The sequence below is a fragment of the Parasteatoda tepidariorum genome, chromosome 7, assembly GCF_982258835.1.
Source record: "Parasteatoda tepidariorum strain Cologne lab strain chromosome 7, Ptep-v5.0, whole genome shotgun sequence".
NCBI lineage: Eukaryota > Metazoa > Arthropoda > Arachnida > Araneae > Theridiidae > Parasteatoda > Parasteatoda tepidariorum.
Window position 1 is genome coordinate 73722950 of NC_141761.1, and position 27714 is coordinate 73750663.

The 27714-nt window shown below is 27.3% G+C and overlaps 1 protein-coding gene across 5 annotated transcripts in view; it reads left to right on the top strand.

The window, feature by feature from the left end:
- Fuca (alpha-L-fucosidase) overlaps positions 1–26770 on the top strand; it is a 74718-nt gene extending 47948 nt beyond the window's left edge. For all 5 annotated transcript variants that reach the window (XM_087168075.1, XM_087168076.1, XM_087168074.1 and 2 more), the window contains 7 exons: positions 10704–10810; positions 12794–12924; positions 13900–14033; positions 17754–17851; positions 22441–22573; positions 25086–25256; positions 26418–26770. In XM_087168075.1, the coding sequence (XP_087024201.1) occupies positions 10704–10810; positions 12794–12924; positions 13900–14033; positions 17754–17851; positions 22441–22573; positions 25086–25256; positions 26418–26658 (1015 nt within the window). In that variant the 3' untranslated portion in view covers positions 26659–26770. The remainder of the gene's footprint in view (positions 1–10703; positions 10811–12793; positions 12925–13899; positions 14034–17753; positions 17852–22440; positions 22574–25085; positions 25257–26417) is intronic.
- The last annotated feature ends 944 nt before the right edge of the window (positions 26771–27714 follow it).

The window sequence follows — 27714 nt, forward strand, 5'->3', positions numbered from 1 at the left end:
CTGCCAAATCAATTGTTTAAATATTGTTTTTTTTAATTTTTATTACCAGAAATACGAGTTGTTTTTGCCATAAATACCACATAATACGGTAGTTCTACCAGAATTTTATTTATCTGCGTTTATTTCCGATGAAACGCTATTAAAGGTAAATTAAAAATTAGATTAGAGCTATTTTATTACATTGCTGGTAATGTTATGTAACTAGTATGTTGAAAACAATAAAACGTTTAAACCATAGTTGAAGAAAAGTAAACTATTTAAATAATTCAGCGTTGGCATTTTAAGAAAAATGAAATTTTGAAATTAAAAAAAATATTGTAATTATAAATGATAAATTATTGTTTGCTAAATTACATCATTCTTTGAAAATTAAAACAATATACTACTGATACACTACTGATAGCAAAAAAAAAAAGTATAAACCTCATCGGTTTTAATAAATAACGAAATAGTTTTAATAGCAGTGTAAGAATATTGCAGTATTTTTCAGTTCTTAAATCTATACTTTATGAATCATACATTATTGACAATTTGTTGAATGCTAGATATTTTTTGAATGATAGGAGGCTCCCCCGATTGCTTGCTTTGCTTAGAAACCTGTGATTGCTTCACAATTGTTATCTTTTCTCTCCAAAAACCTCGTTATCTTCTCCAAAAATAAAGAACATTTTGTTAACTAGTTAAATAGTCTTTATACTATTTTCTGTAAGAACTCTTTGTTAATTTAGTAATCGTAGCGAAATTAACATTTACCTGGATCTGAAAAATAGTTAACTTTACTGAAAAAAACGGCTTAGGAATAAAGAAGGTGAGATATAATAACAGAGGAAATGAGGAAGAAGTAAATTTACTCGTTAACGAAACTTATATCAACGTAACACCTCAAATGGAACCAGTTTTTATCACCCTTGAATTAAGTTTTTTTAATTAAAATTTTTATATTAATATTATGATTTGAACTTTCTCATATTCTTTTGTTACTTTCGATATTAACTCAAGCTTGAACTCATTAAAATAAAATCATGGCTTTCTAAAATGAAGAACTAGGTTTTATAAAAGGAAGATCTCGAGCTTTTAAAATAAACATGTCGCAGAGAAAAAAAAATTTCTGCAAATAATAAAAGATTGGTTGAGAATTATAAATTATTAGTTATAATGATAAGTCGTTATTATGTTAGCAACAACTTTTCCATAAATTAGAGTTTTGAAGAAAAAAAACTCGTGTTAATTTTATTAATAAGAATGGCCATCACAGCACGTTAAATTTAAATTATGTTGTTTTGGATTTCTGCTTCAGTAAAATGGCAAAAATGTATTTGTTTTCTAAAAAAATAACTGTTTATAATCCTTTAATTACCAAATGTTTTTTTTAATCTATATTAAGCCCTTCTCAATTTCAAAATTCTTAGTTTTATAGTTATTGTCCAAAACAAAATATAACGATGTCGAATGGGGGCGGCTGTTACAAATTTTTAATATAGAGAAATTTCTGAATATTTTCATTTATATGGGACTACAATTATTAATTACCGCACAATTAGGAATTCTTTTGCCAATGTCAAAGCAGGTTATCCACTTTAACATATAGTTAGTTATTATCTATTTGAACAGTAAAACTCATTCTTTCAATTTTAATGATTTATTAATTTCTGAGAATGAAATTATTAGTTTTGTACAATTAAACTATTTGATAAATCATTGAACTATATGTTTGAGTTATTAAACTATTAGTTAAATTATTCAGAAATAAAAGAACAATCGAGATTAACAAAACGCAGCAGAGAAATTGCGCCTTCTGTATAAAATTCCTCCTTTTTTAGCAATTAAATATAATTCGTGATTAGTTCTTAGAAGTATATTGTACTACATATGATAATTACAATATATCTTCTAATGAGGTGAACCGGGTTTGAATCCCAGTGATGGTTGGTCGATACGACTTCCGCACCTGGCTCGCACTGACCACAGTGCTGATGTAAAATATCCTCAATGGTAGACAGATCATGGGTTAAAGTCCCTTTGCCCTCAGGCTAACCATGGGAGGTTTCAGTGGTTTTTTTCTCCATGTAGCGAAAATGCGAGTTAGTTGCATCAAAAATCTTACGTGGAGGCAATTTCTCTCAATATTTGATCCAGGTCTTCTGGATTGAGTTCAAAATTACAAGACTACGGAGTTGAACATTAATAGTCGTAAGCCCAAAATTGGGTCGGTTGTTCAGCGACGGTTATAAATATATATAAAAAAAAAAAATGAAATATAATAAAATAAAAAAATAAAATAAAATGAAATATAATAAAATAAAATGAAATATAATAAAATAAAATGAAATATAATAAAATAAAAAAATAAAATAAAATGAAATATAATAAAATAAAATGAAATATAATAAAATGAAATATAATAAAATAAAATGAAATATAATAAAATAAAAAAATAAAATAAAATTTAAAAAGGAATCACATAAAATAAAATGAAATTGCAAAATATAAAATCAGAAAGAAATGTTAAGTTACATTGCGCGAAATTCTTTTTATACATTTCAAAACTGTTTTGAAATACTGTTAATGAAAATATAATAATCATTAAGAAGTAGAAATCCCTGGAAAGATGTAAATTTGGAGATATTTAATCAATGGATTTATTGCGCCGTCATGACAGTATTAATCGTATAATGAAGCAATTAACGGCTTCAAAATAAACAATTCTGGTGAACGTTAAGGAAATATGGTACACGATTTTGGTTAGCTATAACTTTGATTTGCAAGAATAGTACAAGCCAAATATTTGTTTATTATTATTAGATTAATATTTATTGTATAATATTATATTTTATGTACTATAATATTATATTTTATGAACTATAATATTATATTATACTACATGTAAAAATATTATTTAAAATATTATCGATTATTATACTGCGTGTAAAAAAATTTTTTCTATGCTTCAAAAAAATACTAAGCTATCAGAGTTATCAATTAATTTAAACTCTTTAAAAATAGATTTATAAATTTTTCTTAAGTCAAAAACTGTTTTCAAAATGTATCTTTTTATTTAAACCATATAATAAAAAACCTACTTCAAATTATTGCCTTTCTGTAACGAAACTAACGATATATTTTGAATAAAGTATTCAGATTTAAGTCAAGTATAATTTTTTAATGTAAAACAAAAATGTTTCACACATTTGTATGATATTTGAGTATTAATTTTGTGAAAAGGGCTGAAAATGTTTTGGTTTTTTAATTTAGTTTTGTTTCAGTTTTATCTTTAGTTATAACGTAAGCAAGAGATATTTTTATTACGTAATGTTTGGCAATCAATATTATTGTAGGCCTTAGATGTTATTTGAAGGCCTACAATAAATATTATTGTAGGCCTTCAAACAACATCTAAAATATTCCGAATCAAATTACTATGAAAAGTGTTGCCGCAGTGAGCGCAGCATTTGTAAAATCTATTTCACCGTAAAATCTGATTTAACTATAAAAGCTTATATATGTGAAGCTTATATAAAAGCTATACAGTAATTTTTACAATAATGCTTATTTAATTGCAGTTTTTCATTGATTTTAGAGAAAATATTACAGAATATGTTTCGTGAAACTTTACAGTAGAAATGGAATTTACAGTAAAAAGTAGCGGCATCTTGAGTGCCGGAACTTTTTACCGTAATTTAACCCTTAATTTTTTACTGTGCGCGTGTAGTTCACACCTTCATTTCATTTAAATTAAGGACAATGTGTTATTCAAATTTTTAATATTTAATAATTAAGTGCATCAATTAAAACATTCATTCTTAAGTAAACATTTTGAGATTTAAAATAAACATGTCCCTTTTCAAAAACAGAGAAAAAAGAAAAAAAGCAGGAAAAAGAATCTCTTTTACAACGATGGTTCGGAATTTGTTTTCTTTTTTCTTTCCTTTTTTCAAATTTCTAAATAGTGATACACAAACAAGTTTTCCTCCCATTGATATTTATATCTCACAAGACTTGGATTATAAAAACAATAACAATAACATCTCATTAAGGTCAAATTTCACATTAACTAATTTTCCACATAAAGGTAATCGAAAACCTATTGATACCATTAAATTCTGCAACAGTATTGAAAGTGATTTTCCTTTCGCTTGCTATACAGACGGAAGTAAATTAAATAACAGAATTGGCCTGGCCTTTGTGATCTTTTATAATAATATAGAAATGGAGAACCACCTAATTAGAATTCCTGATGACTGCAGTGTTTTCCAAGCTGAGCTTCTGTGTCTTTACCACTCTATTAAATGGATCTCAAACAACTCATCTCTTTCATCAAAATTCCTCATCTGTTCAGATTCCCTTTCATCCTTATTTGCACTTAAATGTATCACTTCATTTAATAGAATTACTGTTAATTCGCAAATCATTTTAAACGAACTCCAATCCGAGGGTAATTGTGTTCTTTTCATATGTCCGAGGCCACTCCGGTGTTCTGGGTAATAAAAGAGCAGACTTTCTGGCGAAACAAGCGACTAATCTTGATTCCATTTGTGATATAAATCCCCCAAAATCTTTTTTTTTTAGTCTTTAAGTCAGGCATAAAGTTCAAACTGTGTGGAACGAACAATATCAAATGCTTCACTGACTAACTCTTCTTTCCATCTGTTAATCAAAGATTTAGAAACCAACATTTTTTCTGCAACTTTCATGTGACACAATGTCTTACTGGACACGGCAATTTCAAGGTATATTTGAAAAGATTTGACTTAAGTTCCAGTGATCTGTGTGACTACAATATTGGAGGAACATTTGAGACATGCTCACATTTTGAGAAAAATAGAAAAAACTTAATAATTGCTTTAAATTCGCTCAATATTAACTTTCCTCCCCCTCTTTGCACTTTTGTGAGAAACAAAACCATCATCAAACTTTTCTGCAAATTCATTGATTCAGTTTTTAATACAAATTTATAAATCACTTTGTTTTGTGTACTATTTTAATTTTTCTTTTTTCTCATCCTTTTTTAAATGTTTTTTTTTATTTTTAAATTTTTTTCTATTATTCATTTTTTTTTCTTTTATAAATTTTACATGCCCTTTTAGTATATATTTCTGTTTAAAACTCCTACATTATTTGCTACCTTACTTACGTCTGTAAGCCTCGTGTTGTATTTTTTCAGTGATGCAGGAGGAATCATTTCGTTCTTGAATAAAATAAAAAAATTAAAAGAATATGTATTTATCACCATTTTTCTATTATAAATAGTCTAGACCCAAAATATAAAAAACAAATGCAAAAATAAAAATTTTAAAACTCCTGAATTTGAAAATTTATTCCAATTTTAAAGTTGACTTATGATTTAGTTAATGAGGGTTTAGTTAGTTTTGACATATTTTACGATTTAGTTAATAATATATCCGATAGGGTTGCAATCTTGGATGTAAAGAGAAATGTTGCATATATTGGTTAAAGGTAGGTATAGCAAATAGCAAATAGCTTCATAGTATAGCAAAGAGAGAAAAAAATGAATAATACCAACAAAAAAATTAACTATAACAATGAGAATGGGAATGGTTGAAACAAATCTGAACAAATCTGAACATAAATCTCCAAGTTTTAACTGAATATTAGCAACAATTCCAAATGTTACCAAGTTTTTGTTCCATTAGTTAATTAATTAATTAATTTTATCATATAGCTTATGGATTGTATTCCAAAAAAAGAGTTTTAGTAATTATTTAATTTAATTCTTACTAAGTTTTGCTTTTTATAAAAAAATATAAAATTTTTTTTCTTCAGCTTTCAAAATTAGTTCTTGAAAGCCACTGTTTTTTATTTTCCTTATGGATCATAAATAATGAAAGTAGACTTCGTTGCGGAGGTCTTAAAATCAAAAGCTTTGAATAAGTAGGAAAGTCGATTCGATAAGAGAGATTTCATATGTTATTTGAATAGATTATTTACTATTTATTTTGAAGGCAAAGCCTTTGTTCATTTTTTTCATGTCATCAATATTTTTCGATTATGTTTCTTGCTTTATCTCATGAATAGTTGTGATTAAGTGAAGTGGCGTTTTAATTTAATACTTCAATAAATTGCAACTTAGATATAAAAATTAATAATAATAACATACATTTTGTATTAAAGAAATTTATTTTTGTTTTGATTTTTTGTTTTTATATTTGATTTTTGCTTTGTCTATGCACGCATTTTGATTAAAAACTTTTAAATCCCAAATTGTAAAGTAAATGACTATTTAATTACGAATTTCACGTTATACCTATTTTATTTTTTAATACAATGTTTAAAAAAATTTTTATCTCTTGACATATTTAACTATTAAAACATTTTTTAAACATCTAGAATGCCATTGAAAGATCTAGTTTTTTTAGGATTTGAGAGGAGTACATTTATAATTTCTGTTACATATGAAATTATAATGTTCTTCATTTGGTGTTAGTTTGTTGATATGCACTTGATCAAAATTAATATATTTTTAATTACAGGTTTAATGATTACTTATTGACAATTTTCGATTCGATAAGAGAGATTTCATATGTTATTTGAATAGATTATTTACTATTTACTTTGAAGACAAAGCCTTTGTTCATTTTTTTCATGTCATCAATATTTTTCGATTATGTTTCTTGTTTTATCTTATGAATAGTTGTGATTAAGTGAAGTGGCGTTTTAATTTAATACTTCAATAAATTGCAACTTAGATATAAAAATTAATAATAATAACATACATTTTGTATTAAAGAAATTTATTTTTGTTTTGATTTTTTGTTTTTATATTTGATTTTTGTTTTGTCTATGCACGCATTTTGATTAAAAACTTTTAAATCCCAAATTGTAAAGTAAATGACTATTTAATTACGAATTTCACGTTATACCTTTTTTACTTTTTAATACAATGTTTTAAAAAATTTTTATCTCTTGATATATTTAACTATTAAAACATTTTTTAAACATCTAGAATGCCATTAAAAGATCTAGTTTTTTTAGGATTTAAGAGGAGTACATTTATAATTTCTGTTACATATGAAATTATAATGTTCTTCATTTGGTGTTAGTTTGTTGATATGCACTTAATCAAAATTAATATATTTTTAATTACAGGTTTAATGATTACTTATTGACAATTTTCGCTTAATTCCACTATTTTATCTAATGATTTAGAGTATTAGTTTGCGTACCGCTAGGCTTTTTCCACACTAAAAATAAGAAAATATCAGGTTCAAATTACGGTAAAAAACAACTGTACTCTAAAATCTACTTTTAAAGGATATTGTTTAATGGAGCAAACAAACTTGATATATACTATAATTTTCTCACTAATAATTACCGCAAAATCACTGAATCACTCTAATTAAATGAATATTACTTTAAAAATTATGGTATGATATTTTACGGTACAAATGGATTTTGCGGTAAAATATATTTTAAAATAAAATGGAATTTACAGTAAAAAAGATTTTAAGAATGATTCACCCAAAGTGCCTGTAATTTGCACAGTATACTTGGTATACTTGGTATACTTGGTATACACAGTATACTTAGCTATCATCTGTTCTATATTAAATAAATTAAATTTGTCATTAAAAGCTGAATTTTTCATAATTTTAAATGTGTATGATATACGTGAAACTTGCTAAAGAGCTAATTTTTCAGTTAATCACCTAAACTATGAATAAGTTCGAATGTTTCATTCTTTCTGGTGCTTTATATCAAAGAATTTTTTTAAACCCGGACTAGATGCTAAAATAAATGCAAGTAAGCATCTGAAACATTTTAATAATAAACGAATTATTTCCCTATCAAATAATTGGTTGCGTATTCATCTTGAAGAAGATTTAAATTTAGAGATTTTTCTAAAAATGAAGAAAGGAAAACTCACTAAAATATTTTTCTGGAAGAAATTTTTAAACATCATCGTGGGTATCTAAACTTAGAGATATCTAGGGGAGTGTCGGGCACCCCCGTCCACTGTCAATTTCATATGTATAGAATACTTTTTCAAGTCAATGGGCCATCGGACGTTAATTGTTATATTAGAAAACGATTATTTTCAAAGTTCCAAGTATTTATGATAAAATATTTGTGATATACTCAAGTAATACTCAAGTATTTGTGATAAAAATCATAAATGAGGTTTATCTATTGTCAATACATTGGTCATTTTTATTTGAAAAAACAGTCAAAAAACATAATTTTTGTAACTGGGCGGGGCTACCCGACACATTTTGAAAAGAGCTGAAAAACATGTTTTTTTACATTTCTATTTTTTAAAGTTAAACTATTCTTTTTTTGGTTTATTCTTTTTGCATTATTTAATTAGATGATAAAACAATAGAAACATACAAAAATATTGATTATTACTCAATATTATACAGAAATATAAACAATACTCCTTAAGAGGGTGGGGCTACCCGACTCTCCCCTATGGGGAAAAGGAAAACCTAATTAAAATAGTTCTCAGGCAGAAACTTGTAAAAATCCTCTAGGAGATCTAATCTTAGAGATATCTCTATTATGGGAAAAAGAAAAAATTCAACGTGATCGTCCACTCGGAAAAACTTTTAATTCCAGCTCACTGTTAGAAATGACCATTTTGTTTTGTCAAAAGCTCTATTTAAAACTCTGCTTACTTTTTTCACAGTATCTGAGAATTTGATATATACTTTACTGAAAGACTAATGATTAAACCAGACTTTAAATTTCGATGCGTCATAAGAGAGCTAAAATTATCCCATGAAGAGAACTTGCTTGATCGAAGATTTAAGACTGAAATTGATATGTATTAAACGTGAATTTTAATTTCGTTGCACCATAAGGCAGCTAAAATTACCCCATGAAGTGTTTAGTTCAAGTTAAACTCCTGCATAGTTAAGTATCAGTTGACTTGCTGATTTAAATTTGTTTTTATATTCTTCTATCTATCATCTTGGTTCTAAAAGTTTTTCCACCAATGTTCCACAATTATATTTTTGCTTCTTGTAACAAGCGACTGTTGAACATGGTTAACAAATATTTTAACTATTAGAACTAGCTTACGTAAGATATTTTATAATATTTTCGAATTTTAAATGCGATTCTTAAGGAGAAAATGGTTAAGAACCACTAAAGAGATTGTGTGCAATTACGTAAGTACTGTTAATATTTTACATAAATTAGTAAAGAATGCTGGGATAGACGTATATTTTTTTTAAAAAATAAAGCCAACAACTTTTAAATTTTGCGTAATAGTCTGAAGCTTGTATTAAAAAAAATCTTGTACAACGTGAAACAATTCCAGATCTAATTTTGGTGCAAAGAACCGACACTTTGGGGATGTAAAATACATTTTACCGTAAATCCAATATAAACCTGTGCCAAAATGATGCCAAACTTTACTCTCATTGCCTGGTATTTGTCTTAGCTTTAGGCGGTGAATGGTGATTGAGTTTGGTGCCATTTTGTCAATTTTCATTGGATTTCAACTGTTCTTTTTCTTGCTATTAATTTTCGATAACTACACTGCGGTTCAATTTGTATATATATTTTTTTACTTAAATACAAAATATTCATCAAATGATTAAACTCAAAGAATCGTACTTTATATGAATCTAATATGTACAGTGCACCAAGTAGAAGCGGACCATGCTGAATAACTTTTGATCTAATGATCGAATCTTCCCATTCTAGAACTCAATCTTAATTCGAGGGGCTGACCTCAAGTATGCTAATCGATTAGTGCAGACGATATTTTAAATTACGAAATCCGACACAAAAACTTACTTTCTATCAGTAAACATATCGGGGTTATATGGTACCCATAGTTTGGTTAGGAGGACGGTCCAAAGTTTGAACCCCTTAATGTTAAATTTACTTGTTGCGTATTTCTCTATATCTCGACGAGTTCTTGAGCGAATTAAAAAAATTTGCACACAATTATAAAACTCGTTTATCCAAAGCTAATTCCATGCAAAACATAAATGCTTGTAAATATTTATTATTTTTATTACTTTAATAAACAAAAGTCGAAAAAATTTTGAATTGTAAGGTATACAATTTTTTACATAATTTTAAAGTTTGTAATTTTACGTGGTAAAAAATACGAAATTTGAGCAAAATCTGTCGAATAGTTCCTGAGAAATCAAATTCTAAATATACGATTTCTTCAAAAAATAATAAAATATAATAAATATTTATTAAAAGTCTTTTTGCGTGAAACTATGTTTGGATTGTCTTCCAACATGTTATACTGAATCTCAACAACAAAACAAACATAAAAGCGAATTTCCTGCTTATATTTCAAATCTAGGTTAACTTAGGTTATCGTTTTGTTTTATGTTTCCACACCAAGTTCGGTAAAAAATTTCTGGAGAGAGAGACAGGTACTAAATGATTCTTTAATTGCACGAAATCACATTTTTCATATCTTATCATAGTTAATATGTATAAGTAGAAAGAATAGTTTCAGAGTGAAACAAAATCTGCTCTATATATATGTAAAATCTTCCAGCAACTAAGTTGTGGGTTAGTTTGTGCTGCCTAAGTAATAAGCATTTAATTTATGAATTAAACTTTAAGCATGCAAAATTTTACGCACAAGAAAAGCTTGAATTCCAATTTATATATTTTATTTTACTCCCTACCATATATATTCTAATAGAATTAAATAAATATTTTACTAAAATAAGAATAATTATAGTTTAATGATTTTTACTGTTTTTTAGGTATGTTGTGCTGACTAGCAAACATCACGAAGGTTACACACTATGGCCATCCAAAGTATCTTGGAATTGGAATGCTATGGATGTAGGACCTAAAAGAGATCTTTTAGGTAAGTTAAAACACTAATTTCTAAGGCATATCTAATATGATTATAGAAACGTACAAAAAAAATTTTTTTTTAATATTTTGAATTTTATTAATTATACAGGTTCAGATTAATTATACAGGTAAAAAATTACAGGCACAAATACTTATTTATTTACAAGCATAGAACTAAAAAAATGGAAATAATAAAAAAGAATGGAAATTGATAAATGGAAAGAAACATTATCTCACTAAGTTTCCGGTATATGTTACAAATATTTTGTGTTTATGTGCAATTATTTTAATTTTTACTTATCACACTCCTAATTAATAGTTTTATAACGCTTTTTGAGAAAATGTTTAATCAAATTATGGAAAAAGAACACAAAGAAATAATTGATACCATTGAAAACTCGAGATGTATCATTAATAAGTTATACGTTTAATTTATAAATTCATAAGCAAAATTTATTTATATAAGTTAGTAAGTTAATAAAAAATATGCGAATGAATCAATGAATGATAAAATTTGAGAATGCATGATTCATAGTTGTTTAGTTGTGCTCATGACTATTCACTGAATAATTTTTGTCATAAGACTTTTATGTGTGAATGTGTAGTTGAGATATTGACACGCAGTTTTTTGACTTAATGGTCGTGCACAATTTCAAATTTTGTGCAAATTTATTTTTAAAATTTATTTTTTTAGCTGTGCTTCAAAACGTAACTTTAAATGCATTGTATTTCACATTAAAGGTATTTACAAAGAGTAGAAATATATAATATTAATTTAACAATTACTTGATAATAATAATACTTTTTTTCTGATTTGGTGATGTTTTAATTGAGTATTAGTCGCCGCTGATTTGAGCTCTCAAGAAAGTCGGGAGTCGGAGTTAAATATTTTAACTACCAACTCCACAATTTTGGTAATGAGTACCATCATAGTTTCAAACTAAAATGTCCAACTAATAGTCTTGAATGTCACTCGAAATTTTTTTGTAGTTACAGATAAATATAATTTATTTATTTTAAAGTTATCTCACTGATATGTTGATGAATCATTTTTAATACCAATCTAAGTTGAATTTCATTTCAGCATTTCAAGTAAAATATTTATGAGTTAATTATCATATTTACAGTAACATTTTTGTGCTATGAATATGCGCTATTAATATTGAAAGTTATTATTCTCCAGACGTGTCGTTAACCTATTCATAAATTTTTACAACTCGTTCCAAGTGTTCATAAAATATTCGTTACACACAAACCAAAGAATTCGGCACTTTAAAACGAACAACCTGTCGTATTTATCTTTCTAAACGGATACAATCATTTTCAATGTCAACCAAAGTATATAGGATTTTTTTTACAATTTTATGAGCTACAAAATACAAGGTATGAAAAAGCATTATGATCTTCTTTGTGTTATTTAGTTTTATAGTTTGAGAGTTAATTTTTTTTGTTCTTTGTCTCTACACAAAGCAAAATAGTGTAATAAAGTAATTTAATATATAGTTATGCATTTTTACATATTTTTTCGCCTTAAGATGTTTTTTTTCCTTAATATTTAAAAAGAATGTTTTCAAAATGAATTCTAAAAAGTAAGAGAATAGAAAAATCTTTCTGAAAATTACAAAAAATGATGCTAACAAGTTTATGTTTAAAATTTATACGCTAACATTACATTAACTAAATGTTTTTAGAAGGGTTAAACATTTTCGTGTTGGACTATAAGCGATGGTTCGATGGTTAAAGTCACTGTGCTGTCATTGTTAGAGACGGAAAACTGATCTTCTAAATTCTAAAAATATGTATATTAAAGAGATAATTACAGAACACCCTATATATATATATATATATATATATATATAGGGTGACAATTTCAAACAAGCTCACTCAGTTTAAGATCTATAACTGTGAAAATTATCTAACTTCTAAATTAACTATTACTATCATATTTTATATCTTATAATATATATATAAAAATAAATTTTCAATATCTCAGGTGATTTAGCAAAGGCTATAAGAAACAAAACAGACATTCACTTCGGTGTGTACCACTCTATGTTTGAATGGTTTCATCCTCTGTACTTAATGGATAAAAAGAACAACTGGAAGACTCAATATTTCGTTGACGTAAGTATCTAAAGCACCTAGGGCTTGGGGCAATATCATGATAAGCAACACATTTTCCAAAAGTATTGGTTTAACATCAAACTATATTCTTTAGTAACATTGTTTCCAGATAGGTACTTCTCAAGTTTCTGAAAGTTCCACTAGATGGTAGCCCAATGCACATAAGCAATTTACGTGGAGATTATGCGTTTCTCAGTGCAAAACGCTCATCTAAAAATGTTAAAATTGCAGCTTATCATTATATTGCTTCAATCCCTTCTTTTTCACCTGCGTGTATATATATATATGTATATATATATATATATATATATATATATATATATATATATATATATATATATATATATATATATATATATATATATATATATATATATATATATATATATATATATATATACACCGAGGAGCCATTACATTATGACCACCCTCCATCTATAAAAATGGGTTCGCCATAGAACAATTCCTGACGTCTGTAAGCTACTTGAACATAGTTGCAGACCAGGTTCACCCATTCATGGCAACAGTTCTTCCTGCGGGGGATAGTGTTTACCAACAGGATAATGCACCATGTCATAAGGGTCGAAGCGTCAAGGATTGGTTCGAGGAACATAACATTCCAGTGACTTTCAAGTCATGTCTTGTCCCCCAAATTCACCTGACCTTAATCCAATAGAGCATTTGTGGCCCTACTTGGAAAACCAAATTCGTGCTGCCGTGCCACCCCCTCGCAATGTGAGGGAATTGCAGGACCAGTTGGTGAGCGCTTGGTACCTGATACCTTAGACTACCTATCAGCACCTTGTGGAATCAATGCCACGGCGTGTGCTAAAGGTGATCCTGCATGTAATTAGCAGGGTGGTCATAATGTGATGGCTCTTCGGTGTATGTATAATCTCAGAATAGAAAAAATGGAAGCATAATTAAATTTCAAGTTCAATATTTTTTTTTTTTTTTTTTTTGAAATTCTTTCAGACTAAATCCCTCCCTGAGCTCTTTGAGCTAGTGAATAATTATAAACCAGAAGTCATTTGGTCAGATGGTGACTGGGAAGCGCCGGACACTTATTGGAAAGCAAAAGAATTTTTAGCTTGGTTATATAACGAAAGGTATATTTTAAATCCTTATAATAACACATCATGTAAATTCTGAACAGTAACTTTATTAAAATTCTATGCAAAATTTGAAAATAAACTATTATCGAATCTGAAAAAAATGTTAAATGACAAAGAAATATTAAGTTTTGAACTTAATTTTTATGAAGATTCTTTCAACCAAAATCCCTCCAAGAGTTTTTTGAATTAGTGAAAAATTATAAACAAGAAGTCCTTTTGTCGGATGGAAACCTGGGAATCACCAAAAAACTTATACGCCAGCAAAATAATTTTTAATTTGGTTAAATGTAACGAAAGGTAAATTTTAAATGCTTATAATGCTTATAAATGCTTACACGCCATTCAAATTCTGAAGAGCAACATTATTAAAATTCTAAACATTATTTGTAAGTAACTTATTATTGAATATTAGAAACCAAGAAAATTGAGAGGTGAAATTAAGTTTCAAACTTAATATTTCATTTCAAGAAAATTTTTTTACACTCGCAGAGCTGTTTGAGTCAGTGAATTATCATAAGCCAGAAGTCATTTGGTCGGATGAAGTTCTGGGAAGCATCTGACACCTACTAGAAAGCAAAAGTATTTTTAGCTTGGTTATAGATTGAGACACATATTTTAAATCAATATATTGGCTCGTCATTTGAATTCCGAGAAGCAACGTCATTAAAATTCTGAGAAACATTTGGAAGTTTCATACTAGCGAATTTAAGAAAAACAAGATAGGTGGGAATAATCTAACTATATTCAATTCTTAAGAAGTATAAGATAGTTAAGTTAAATTTTCAAACATTTATACGTGAAATAATTTCGTGTCTTGGTCGTTATTATAGTACTTGTTCATAGTATTTAACCATCTGTCTTTATTCAGTTAGTTTTACTTGTGTTTACTTTTTGATTTATTTTTTGTGATTTACGGAGATATATTTCTGAAATTAAAAGCCAAGGCAGGAAATAAACCTAAAGAACCTCTAACTTATTAGCATTGAAACTCTATAACGCATTAAGGGACAACAAATTGCGTTTCTCATGCGCTTCCACATATGAAGTTTTGTGTCCCAAAACTAATGTCGGTACTTATTGTTAGTTTCGAAATATCTATTCTTTGTTCTATTTTCATCGATTTTCACTCGTGCTCTTAATGTAGTTCTATGAACTACATGAAGTTTTGTGTCGGTAAAAGAAAGCCGGAAACAATGCCAAAACCCATAAGAATACAAACACTGCCATAAAGGAATCTCAAAGTAGTCTTAACCCTAATTAGACAGCGTGGACAATGCCTGATCTGGTACACCTCTCAAATTTTTCGCAGCAAAGCCAACGAGAGGACCTTCCGTCACTGTAGATTTAACATGTACCTCGCTGCATATAAGCAACGGTTGTTTTGCCATATATATGCGTGTGTGTGTGATGCCACAATTAGTATTACCTATTTTCTAAGTTTTAAAATTTCTTTAATTAAGTATAATTTGATACATTAAATGAATTAGTTCATTTTTATAAAAGTGATTTTATTCTTTTCTTATCGATCAATGTAATGGCTAACTTTTTATTTCAATACTAATGCAGACTCATTAATTCACTGTCACGCCTAATCGAAAACAAAATCTATTCATAATTATCTTTATTATTAATTTCTTACCATAAATATGTTTCAGTGACATGGTTATTCTAATTTCTCACAGTCATTATTATTTTCATCTCACAGTCATCTTTTCATTATTATTTTTGTATTTTAAATATGGCCATTTGCATTATACTAATATTTGCATACTAAATAAAATTTTTACTTAAACGATTTTATTCATTTCCTTGAGATAATCATCTTATTACATCCAAATTAAAATGTATATGTAACGGCCAAAAGTCAATGATGATACTTCAATTACCACTATAATATTAGCTATTACTATATGTAGTAAAATTTATCGTGTTTTTAGCTCTGTGGGAACGACAAAACTTTTGTCATTTAATAATGATTATAGTAAAATTAACTATAATATATATTTTTACTTTATAAATGTTTTTTCACCATATATTGTGTAAGGATAAAATTTGGTAACATTTGGTAGCTTAATCACTATGCCTGAAAACATGGCAGGAAAACAATTTGCTTGGTTAAACTTACTTTTCAGTTTTAAATTATATTTAATAGTGGTGAGCTGTGATGCCACCTGCTTGAAGAGTAACAAAAGTGAAGGAATTCGAATTAAATTGAATGGTATTGATTTCTTTTCCTTTTCTTTCAAGTAAACAAACTAAAACAAACAGGACTGAATATAAATAAATTGAAATATGCTAGTTATTGCTTTCTTGTCTTAATGTATTTTTACTGTGGCCCTGAGAAAGATCTAGAACTACGATTTCGAAAACCAGAATTATCAATAAGCTGGAATTTGAACAGAAAAATTATCAAATGAATGGTTTAAATAACATATATTTTGGTTTTTTTAACCAGTGGTTTTATTAATTCAGTTTTATTAGCACATTTTATTTTTTTTAATAGATATGACAAATTACGTTAAAATTGTTAATTGGTATATAAGTTCATTCTTTATGATTATATCACAGTATCCTTTATTTCTCCCAGTTCACAGTTAAATAATTCTATTAATTTCGCTCGTTGGTGATGAATGACCCAAAAATGTAAAAAATATTATTCACATGAGCATTTAATGTATTTCTGAAGACTTAAATGTTTTTAAACTACTTTTTCTAAGCTTAAATTGTATTGTAAATTGATGAATGTTCCAATAAACAAAGTATATATAATGATTATTTTATAAAAATATTTGAGAAATCAGTTCATGGGAAACATAACAATAAAGTATGAGTGTAAATTATGCGATAAAATTAGTTAATTTTATCATGATACCTCCGAACATGGCATAAAAACCATTTATTCGGTGAAATTTTCTTTTCAGTGTTTTGTATTTTTTACTAAATTTGGGGTAATAAGAATTACAATTTTGAAAACAAGATTTTCTGATAAACCATTACTATATGAACAAAAAAAAGAAAAAATGAATGGTTTACATACCGCGTATTTTGTTTTTATTTATAAGAATTATGGTTTTTTTTTATTTACCAGAAATGTCTTTATCATGCAGAATGGTAACTTTATCAAATTTTCTTCCATCGTTATGGAAATGAAAGTTTGAAAAAAATATCAAGGCAATTTGATTTCATAAGGAAACATGCATACATTTCTTATAATTACTTTTCATATTTTCTTACATTTCTCTGGCAATCAAACAGATTTTGTCTTTCATTTTGTTTTAATTACATGCAGAATTATTAGAATCTGCACTTGCTTTTGCTTCAAATCACTTAAAAAACAATTAGCCCCCTCTAATATAATTTTTTTTCATATTTCGCTTATAAGAACGATTCTAAAACTATACGTTAAGGGTGATCACTACAAAACACTCTATATGTTCTTTTTTCTTAAAACGCACAAACATATCCCAACTCTCTTAAAATTTCAAATGATTTTGGTAATGCAGAAATCGAAGATCCATTGATTTTATGTTTTAAAAAAACGTATTAACAGCATAAGCGAATTCTGTATGAAACCCTATGCCATAGATTTAAGGTATAGTTTTCTTACCCCGCAACATACTCAGGTTCATGTCTATAAGTTAATATAGTACTTCTCTTTTATTTTCTAAATAACATTAAAAATTTTTAATACTTATTATATTTTAAATATTTCAGTCCAGTTAAGGATGTAGTAGCAGTTAATGATCGTTGGGGTATGAATATTCCATGCCACCATGGAGGTTACTACACATGTACTGATAAATACAATCCAAGTGAGTATCCTTTATTTTATTATATATATTAACTAATGTTATGATAATGACAATAATTTTTTCCCATTTATACTATTTATAAATTGGACAAACCATTTTTGTAATAGTCCATAAGATTTGGAAAAGAATCGAAGTAAATTATATTATTTTATGCTTACCTTTTACACTAGTTAATTCGTTTCTTTTTCTGCCCGCTTACATACAAAAAAGATAACAACCAGTAATAAACCTTTCATTAGTACATAAAAAATCTAATTACTGTAACTGTTTTTAAATATTTTATAAATATTCATGTCACTTATCATACTACATTTTCTACATAAAAGTCAATACAATATTTCTTAAAATTATACTGTAGGGATCGAAAATAGTTCACGCCAAGCAGAATCCTAAATAAAGTCAAGGAAAAAAATCCCTCAATTATGACTATGTTTATCGAAGTACATATATATATATATATATATATATATATATATATATATATATATATATATATATATATATATATATATATATATATATATATATATATATATATATATATATATATATATATATATATATATATATATATATATATATATATATATATATATATATATATATATATATATATATATATATATATATATATATATATATATATATATATATATATATATATATATATATATATATATGGGTCATTCTCACAAAAACAGTCATTTTCATGTCCCCAGTATATTTTATGTTTGTTATACAGCTTACGAAAAAAAAAAATTCAGGGAAAGAGTCCTTCAGAATGCAAGCTAACAAAAGAATAAAAATAAAATTATCAATTTGTATTTTTTATTTATGTTAGGTAATTAAAATATACCAATATGTCATTCCCTCACTTGTCCCCATTGCTGATTTAAAAAAAGAAAAAAATTGTTTCTGAAATAAAAAAATTTTTTTTACAAATTCGTGTTTTTCATTTCAGAACACTGAAATATAGAATTCAGAAAATCAATTTTAAATTTAATTTCTGATAAAAATATTAACACAGCGCTATTTTAAACTTTGTCCCCAGTGTTTCGCGTCATTCCCTCACAACAATGTTCTTATCACCTGCAATCTTCTTAGAATAAAAATATTTTAATAAAAACTTCAGAAGTTAACAACTGGCATCATAGAACAAAATTGCAGTATGTTTCCATCTTCAACTTAAAGAAGCTTTGCTGTGGAATAAATTTCAATGAATCAAACCAGGTAAAATTTTTTCACATTTGTCATTCCCTCATGTCATTTTTTAGAGTAAAATAAAATACAACTTCATCGAGAAAGTGGATAATTATATGTTGCTTTCTTGTATGAATATAATTGTATGTGATTGACTTCAGAAATTAATTTGGCCTAGCTGTTATTTTTAAATTCTATTGAATTCGTCATTCCCTCACTAGTGTATAAAGTGAGGGAATGATTCAAGATGAGTATATTATCAAATTTTTTTTGTTCAATCGTGCCAGCCAATTTTATTTCCCAAACCTGTAAAAACTATTAAATATATAAGACTAAATTATAATAAATTTAGATATACTTAGTATGTTATCATTTTCAAACTTTAAGTTGATGTAACTTAGATAAAAACATGTATTGAAATAAAATATCATTCCCTCACTATTAGTGTCATTCCCTCATTTTTTAAATAGTGAAAATAATTAATTTACTTATTAATTAATTTGAAAAATAAATTAAAAAATCATTGAATTAATTTATTAAATTAATTAATTTATTTATTAAATTAATTAATTAATTATTATAAATTAAGTAATTATAAATTAATTATTTAAAAAATTAATTAATTTAAATATTAAGTATAATTAATAGGATATATACTTTCTTTATAATGCCATTACATATTTCTATTAATATAAAAAGTTTCAGAACTTTTTATTCACTTTACTTTTTTGGGATTTTATGAACTGAAAAATGACAGTTTTCGTGAGAATGACCCATATATATATATATATATATATATATATATATATATATATATATATATATATAGTTCATAACGAAGAATAAAACAAAGAAAAATAATAGACATATGAAAAAGGGGGGGAAATAAAAAGTAAAAAATAACAAACAACAGTTTATTAAAAATAATAATAAATAAGAAAAAATTAAAAAAAAATTTAAAAAAAAAATCATGAAATGTTAATTAAAAAACCGAAAAAAAAGGATATAATCTTTTCTTCAGCCCACACGATTATATCCGCAAAACAGAGTGCTTTCTGATATTGTATCAATAAAGCCAAAGCTAAATAAATTAATACAATAGTGTGAGGAGCACTCAAAAATTTTTTTTTAAAAATAACAACAAATGAAAAAGATCACAAAAAGTACAAATAAGTAAAAATAACATGTAAAAACAGATAATAAAATAAAATAAAATAAAAAGAAAAAACATTAAAAAGGGGAGAATATAAAGGGAGCAGCAAAATCAGTTCAACTTACATGGACGGATATTTTTCAAGAATGATTTAAAAATGTTTTCGCAGAAAGATTGCCAGATTACAAAATATGAAAACAAAAGCGCAAATTGAGTGTAACAAGAGGGTTTTAAAGTGTCGTTCTTACTGCACTGTTGAAGTGATTTGTTATTCTGAGTTTTGATTTGTTAGTTACCAAGGTAATATATAATATATATATATATATTATATATATATATATATATATATATATATATATATATATATATATATATATATATATATATATATATATATATATATATATATATATATATATATATATATATATATATATATATATAATGTGTTCAAATGTTATTTAAGTAAACTCATGTTTGTGAAAATTACAACAACATGAAGGAATCGTCATAATTAAATGAAATTTAATACCCAGTTGAGTGGTAGTGATACAAATAAATGATTAAACTTTCAAAGCAAACAAGCAACAACAAAAGATCAAAATCAGTATTTTGTGCAGCCACCACGTGCCGCAATAAGTGCTGCTACGCGACGTGGTATGGACTCAAGGAAATTTTGAATGTCTGTCTGAGAAAGAGCATTCCATATTGTTTGTATGCGTACCCAAAGCTCGTTTGTAGAAGCAACAGGACGAGGATCACAAGCGAGACGCCGAACAGCGAAATCCTTCACATGTTCAATCGGCGACATATCCGAAGAATACGCAGGCCAAGGAAGAAGTTTTACCTGTCGCGATGCAAGAAAGGATTGAGCAGTCCTAGCAATATGAGGGCGGGCATTATCCTGTTGAAATACAGCGCCTGGCAAGGCGTGAAAGAAGGGAACAGCTTGGGGCTGTAGAACTTCACTGATGTACCGGTTGCTGTTCAGATTACCCGCAATTCGTAGCAATTGAGATCGTCCATTATATGCCATGTCACCCCAGACCATAACTCCGGGTGTTCGTCCACTGTGGCGTACGATAATGCACTCCAGAAGGTGGCGTTCACCGGCATAACGTCTGACACGAATGCGGCCATCATGGAACCACAAATTAGAGCGAGATTCGTCAGAAAACACGACACGCTGCCAATAAGCCCGCCAGTCACTATGCTGGTTGGCCCGTTGTAGCCGCAGGATAGGCGATGGTTTAACGCGAGGGGGATCCTGTATAAAGGAGTCCTGACTCGCAGTCTACGCTGCAGCAGAGGTCTACGAATTGATGAAGCACGCAATGAAACACCTGTAGCTGTTGACCACTGTGCTGCCAGTTGTCTAGAGGGAGCCGTCAGCCCCATGCGGACCAGGTGTCTGTCATCGTGAGCTGACGTGACATTTCGGGGTCCACTCCCGGATTTTCGAGTTGTCCGACACTCGTCTGCCCACTGCTTCCAAACACGCGTCACTGTGTTGCTGTTACGCTGCACACGAGCGGCTACAACACGATAAGACAATGCAGCTTCACGAAGACCGATGATTCCCCTCCGTTCAAAACTCCGTAAACTGTTGAAATCTCACTCTCTTTCGTCGAAGACGCATAAGTAACGACTAAGCTAACGTTTGCCACTAGCAGATAACCACCGATAACCATACACGCCTCGCTACTGCCGTCTATTTTTTCGGATCCATCCGCCGTTCAAAGGGCGCTGCTCAGCGTACGCATGCGCTACGGGTCTGAAAATCTAATCATTTGCATATCATGCTCTACTTTGCATTTCCTGAAAATTTCAGCTCACTCGCATAGGTCCTTCATAGTGTTGCAATTTTCACAAACATGAGTTTATATTCAAAATTTATTTTAAACTTTACAATATTAATGTATGCACTGCACAAAATTCTGAATCAAATTATGGTAAAAAGTAATGGCACCCTGGTTGCATCATCCGCAAAATTAATTTTAACTCAAAATCAATTTTTACTTTAAAATCCATTTTTACTGTAACATTTTATTCTGGATATTTTACAATAATAATTATTCAAAAAAGCACCCGGAAAGCAAAATTTATTAAAAAGCAGCCGGAGTGCCGGTACATTTTACAGTAATTTGATATTTACAGAATATTTTCCAATGTACTTTGTAAAAATTGTTAACTAAGGAATGCTGTTCTAATAAAAAATATTTATGATTTTATCCAGAAAAATTGCAACCTCGTAAATGGGAGAATGCCATGACTTTAGATAAAGGATCCTGGGGTTACAGAAGGAATTTACAATTATCAGATTACCTTACAACCGATGAGCTTATTACAACTCTTGCTGAGACTGTCAGGTAAATTAGAAATATGCAATAAATATTGTAATATAGTCTATTATAATCTTAGAGTTTTAATATAAACCAATATTCTTGTCAATAAGGTTAACGTAAAGCTGAGAAGTGTATTAAAATTCAGTTTGAATATTGATGAAATGTTTTCTCACTTTTAATTTTTTTTCTTCTTCATGCTTAAACCTAGGATTTGAGACTCAACTGATTTAGACCTTAAATCTGCTCACACAAAAATATAATTTATGCACATTTAATATATCTAGCAGCTGTTGGCGACCAACTTCACTATTAGAAGTTTGGATTATTTTATAAATTGTTTAATTTTTATTAAAGCTTAATAATACGAAACTCATGAATTAAAAATTTGTATTTTAAAAAGATGTCAAAAAATACGAACTATTATTAATACTAGTGGGCTCGCTTACGCTTGCCAACCCCCGAAAATTGTTACGCAATCTTATATGGTCTCGCTTCGCTCGCTACTAACTTAGGTACATTGCAAATGCACAAAATTCTAAGAATTCAAAGCAATCATCCAAATCCATATAACAACTTTTTATTTTTTTAAAAAAAATTTCATCTTTTTAGTAAATACCAAGTCATTAAAATAAATTTGAATTCAAATAAATGACATGTAATTCGTTAAACCCATGAGAAATGTGCTGTATTATAAAATCCTGAAGCTTAACCGCACGACTGAGACTCATTTTTCAATGAATAACTAATAACAATAATAAAACAAATAATATAATTCGTGATATAAATCAAAAATCGTCAAATAAATTTGTAATATATAAATTCGTGAAACAAAAAAAAACGCTTTCGACAAAATACTAAAATAGAGATCTATCGACAAAGACTACTCACTTCTGCCAAGCTTAATAGTATGAGATTGCCGCAGCTGATAGGGTGAATTTGGAAGAGTGGTGAGAATTCTCTCTCTGGTTATTTCAGTTTCCGTTTTTCAAAGCGCTATATCTTGAGCCATCTCAGCCAGATTTGGCATTTTGACATTTTTAGCGGCAATAATTGGTCGATTTTCCAGCGTTGTCATTCGCGGAGTTATAATGAGGCTTTTTTCTCGCCGTGTAAGAGAAATATATATATATATAGATTTTGCAGCAAAAGGTTTTAGCATTTGAGTTCTAAAAATGTAAATTTTTTGAAAATTAAATGCCTTTTGGACAAATAATAATTAGAATATTATTTCATATTTATATTTACAACGGCCAGTGACGGTAAAGTATCGTATTTTTTAATTTTTGATAATCTTTGTCAGTATACGTATTTTTTCTTTATTTAAACAATGAGCTTAACGAGCTTTTATTAGATATTTCATTTTCTCAATATTTCGTCTGCTTCTGTTTTTTTCTGAACTTTTTGTTATGATGCTTTTTTCATCGATGTAAAATGTTTTTTTTTAATGACGCATGTGATATGCAAAATGATCCATAAAATATTAACAATCTGTAACTAAAACCACCGTATCAATCTGTAAAATTATTAAAATCGATAAAATTGTTTAATCTGCAACATTGGGTTTCAACAATGAAATTTCATATTTTTGATATTGCATCCAAACTACACGAAACCAGAAATTAACGCTCGTTTACAAACCATCTCATGGAAATTTGCAAACTGCAGAAAAAGCACGATTCAAATCGGTTCTCCCGTTCTGGAGTTATTAGCAAACACAAATATAATTTAGCTTTTACATCATCATATGAAAATTAAACAATGCATCACTTAAAATTTTTTCCTGTAGTATTATTTACTTCTTCTAAAGTACCTAATTTTTCTACGATGGTTGTTATTAAAGTTTTAGAAGTTAAAATTAGCTTTTTCTAACTTACCACTTATTTTAATGTTTTTTAATGCTATTTTAAATTTCATTTATTTTAATTTCGCATTTCTGCTAATATAATTATTTTAATTAATATTTGAGTAAAATATGGCTCTCTACAAGCTCTTAATACTTTTCGGTATGTTTTCCCCAATTTTAAATTATTAAAAAGCACTGTAATACTATTTAAAAAAATTTATTTCACCTCATCAAATGATAAATATTTATTCCGAGTATTATCCTTTGTTAAAACTCAATTTAAATCGTTATTTAACCAAATATTTCCTGTTGCACACAATTTATAAACTATTATTTTGAATAACTTTTATTTTGAATTTAGAATAAGTTTTAGAATAATTTTAAAGCACAATTTTTTTTCTTCAGTTTCAGAAAAAGAAAAAAAAAGGGAATAACGGGTATCTGGAATTTTTTCCTTTATTCAATTTTTGTTTTTAAAAAATAAGAACTTATCGATAGTTAGATACCTATTTGTTTTCAAATTCGAAAACCTCCAGTTTGAATATTCGGTGAAATATGAAAACAAATTTTAACTTTATTTCTTATATGACTTACCTTAGCTTAGGGGTCATTTAGGATTTTCTTCCTTATATTTTTGATTAGAATATTAAAAAAAAGAAGAAATAAAAAAGCATTCTTACATTATTTTTTCAGCTGCGGTGGTAATCTTCTCCTAAATATTGGACCATCACCAGATGGTCGTATTATTCCAATCTTCGAAGAAAGACTCCGTGATCTTGGATCGTGGTTGGATATCAATGGTGAAGCTATTTATGAATCTAAACCATGGAAATTACAAAATGATACAGTCACTCCTGATGTATGGTATGTAATTAAACATTATACAGAAACTATTTATGACATTATGGTAACATTCAAGAAAGATACAATTTCATTTCACTTTATTCTTTCCCTTAAAACAAGCTATGTTTTTAATCTACCAAAAAGTATTAGCGTGTATAGAAATTAAATTTCAACTCCGCTCTATTCTTTTTCTTAAAACAAGTTCCATTATCAATCTACCAATACTATTAACGTATACGGTAATTTATTTTAAACCTTACGACATTTTTTTTTTAAAAGCAAGTTTCATTATCAATCTACCGATAAAATTAACGTATATAGAAATTTTATTTTAAACTTTACGACATTTTTTTTTCTTAAAACAAGTTCCATTATCAATCTACCGATAAAATTAACGTATATAGAAACTTTATTTTAAACTTAACGACATTTTTTTTCTTGAAACAAGTTCCATTATCAATCTACCGATAAAATTAGCGTATATAGAAATTTTATTTTAACTTAACTCTATTATTTTTCTTAAAACAAGTTTCATTAACTATCTACCAATAAAATTAACGTTGATAGAAATTTTATTTTAACTTAACTCTATTCTTTTTCCAAAAGAAAGTTCCATTATCAATTTACTAATAATATTAACACCTAAAATTTAGTTTCATTCATATATATATATAGCATAATAAATAAAAATAAAAATACACGATGTAAATTAAGAAAAACAAAAAGTTTTATTTATTGCGTATAAGCTGCAAGTTTCCCTTGTTTTCTCTACATTTTGATCTTATATATGATATATATATATATATATATATATATATATATATATATATATATATAATATATATATATATATATATATATATATATATATATATATATATATATATATATATATATATATATATATATATATATATATATATATATATATATATATATATATATATATATATATATATATATATATATATATATATATATATATATATATATATATACCTTGTAAAGGATATAGTATATACAAAATTTTTTATCTTATAATATATATACATATATTAAGAGTTAAGAGACAAGAACATTTTTTCGTTTTATTAAACATCGTGACTTAAAACCAAATCTTTAAAAAAACTTATTTTTTTATCATAACTAATTTATTTCACGTCATAAATTTATTTATTTCAGGTACACTTCTAAAGGTGATATTGTGTATGCAGTTGTTCTCAACTGGCCGAAGACTGATACAATTACTCTCTCTAATGTTCTGGCTGTTACCCCAGGAACAAAGATTACGATGCTAGGCTATCCAAATGATCTTGATTTCAGTCAATCTGCTAAGGGTGTTATGATTTCTTTCCCTGCTTTAACGCCAAACACTAATGTTAGCCAATGGGCTTGGGTGTTGAAATTTGAATTTGACAGATAAATAAAGTTTTTTCTACTCGTTGTATCGTCCAATTTGATCGAATTTTGCTTTGTGTATTAAATGTATTTATAAAAATCTATTTTTAATAAATGGACACTTTTTGTATTTGGTATATTTTTGTATTTGGTATATTTTTGCATGTTGTGTTCAAAATAATTTTTTCTAAATTTACATTTTAACAATGTATTTTCATAAGTTTTATGTGAAGAGCATTTTTGAAATAATATTTAGCAAAGAACATTAGAAATGAAACTAATTATTACTTTGCAAAATTTTAAATTAATTAGATTATAATAATATACTGATCCAACGTATAAGTAGACAATATTTATTGAAAAGCTAATGCTTGGACCATTCTTAGTTAAGGCTGAATATTGACTGACTGTGTTATAAGGATTAATTCAGTTGATTCGTGCTTGTAAAGGATAACTTTGAATGATCATTATATAAAAAAAAAATAATTAAGACTATTTACTAATTTATTTATGGACAAAAAGAAAAACTGTTAGATTTTGGAATTTGGAAAGTAGACGGTCAATAATTATCTCTGCAAGAGCTTTTCAATGTATGATATTTTAAAAAATATTGTTTATTAAACTGAAATGTGCTACACACATTAATAGTGATCAATCCCTTATACTTATCATTCCTGTATCCTGCACATCTGTATGCTAAACACAAGTAGTAATAATAGTAATAAGAATAAAATGAAGTGTTAATGAGCAGGGTGATCATAAAAAAAAACTCCACGTGCATGTGAACCACTAGCATTATATGGTCCTTGATAATCAAAATGAAGTTTCAGATACCGTTATATGAAGGTATGCTGTAAAGAAAATCTATTAAAAAACAGAATAATTCTTCAACTTTCTTACAGAAAATTTGATTTCTTCAAAACTAACGAAATTTAAAGAGAAAGGAGATCTTTGTCTGTCTTAGACACATCTTTTCAATGTGTCTTTTATTAAACTCTAACAATTAAACTCTAATAATTGATATAGATTATTTTATTTGTTAGATTTCCTTTATTTCTGTTTTGAATACGAAAAATGACTA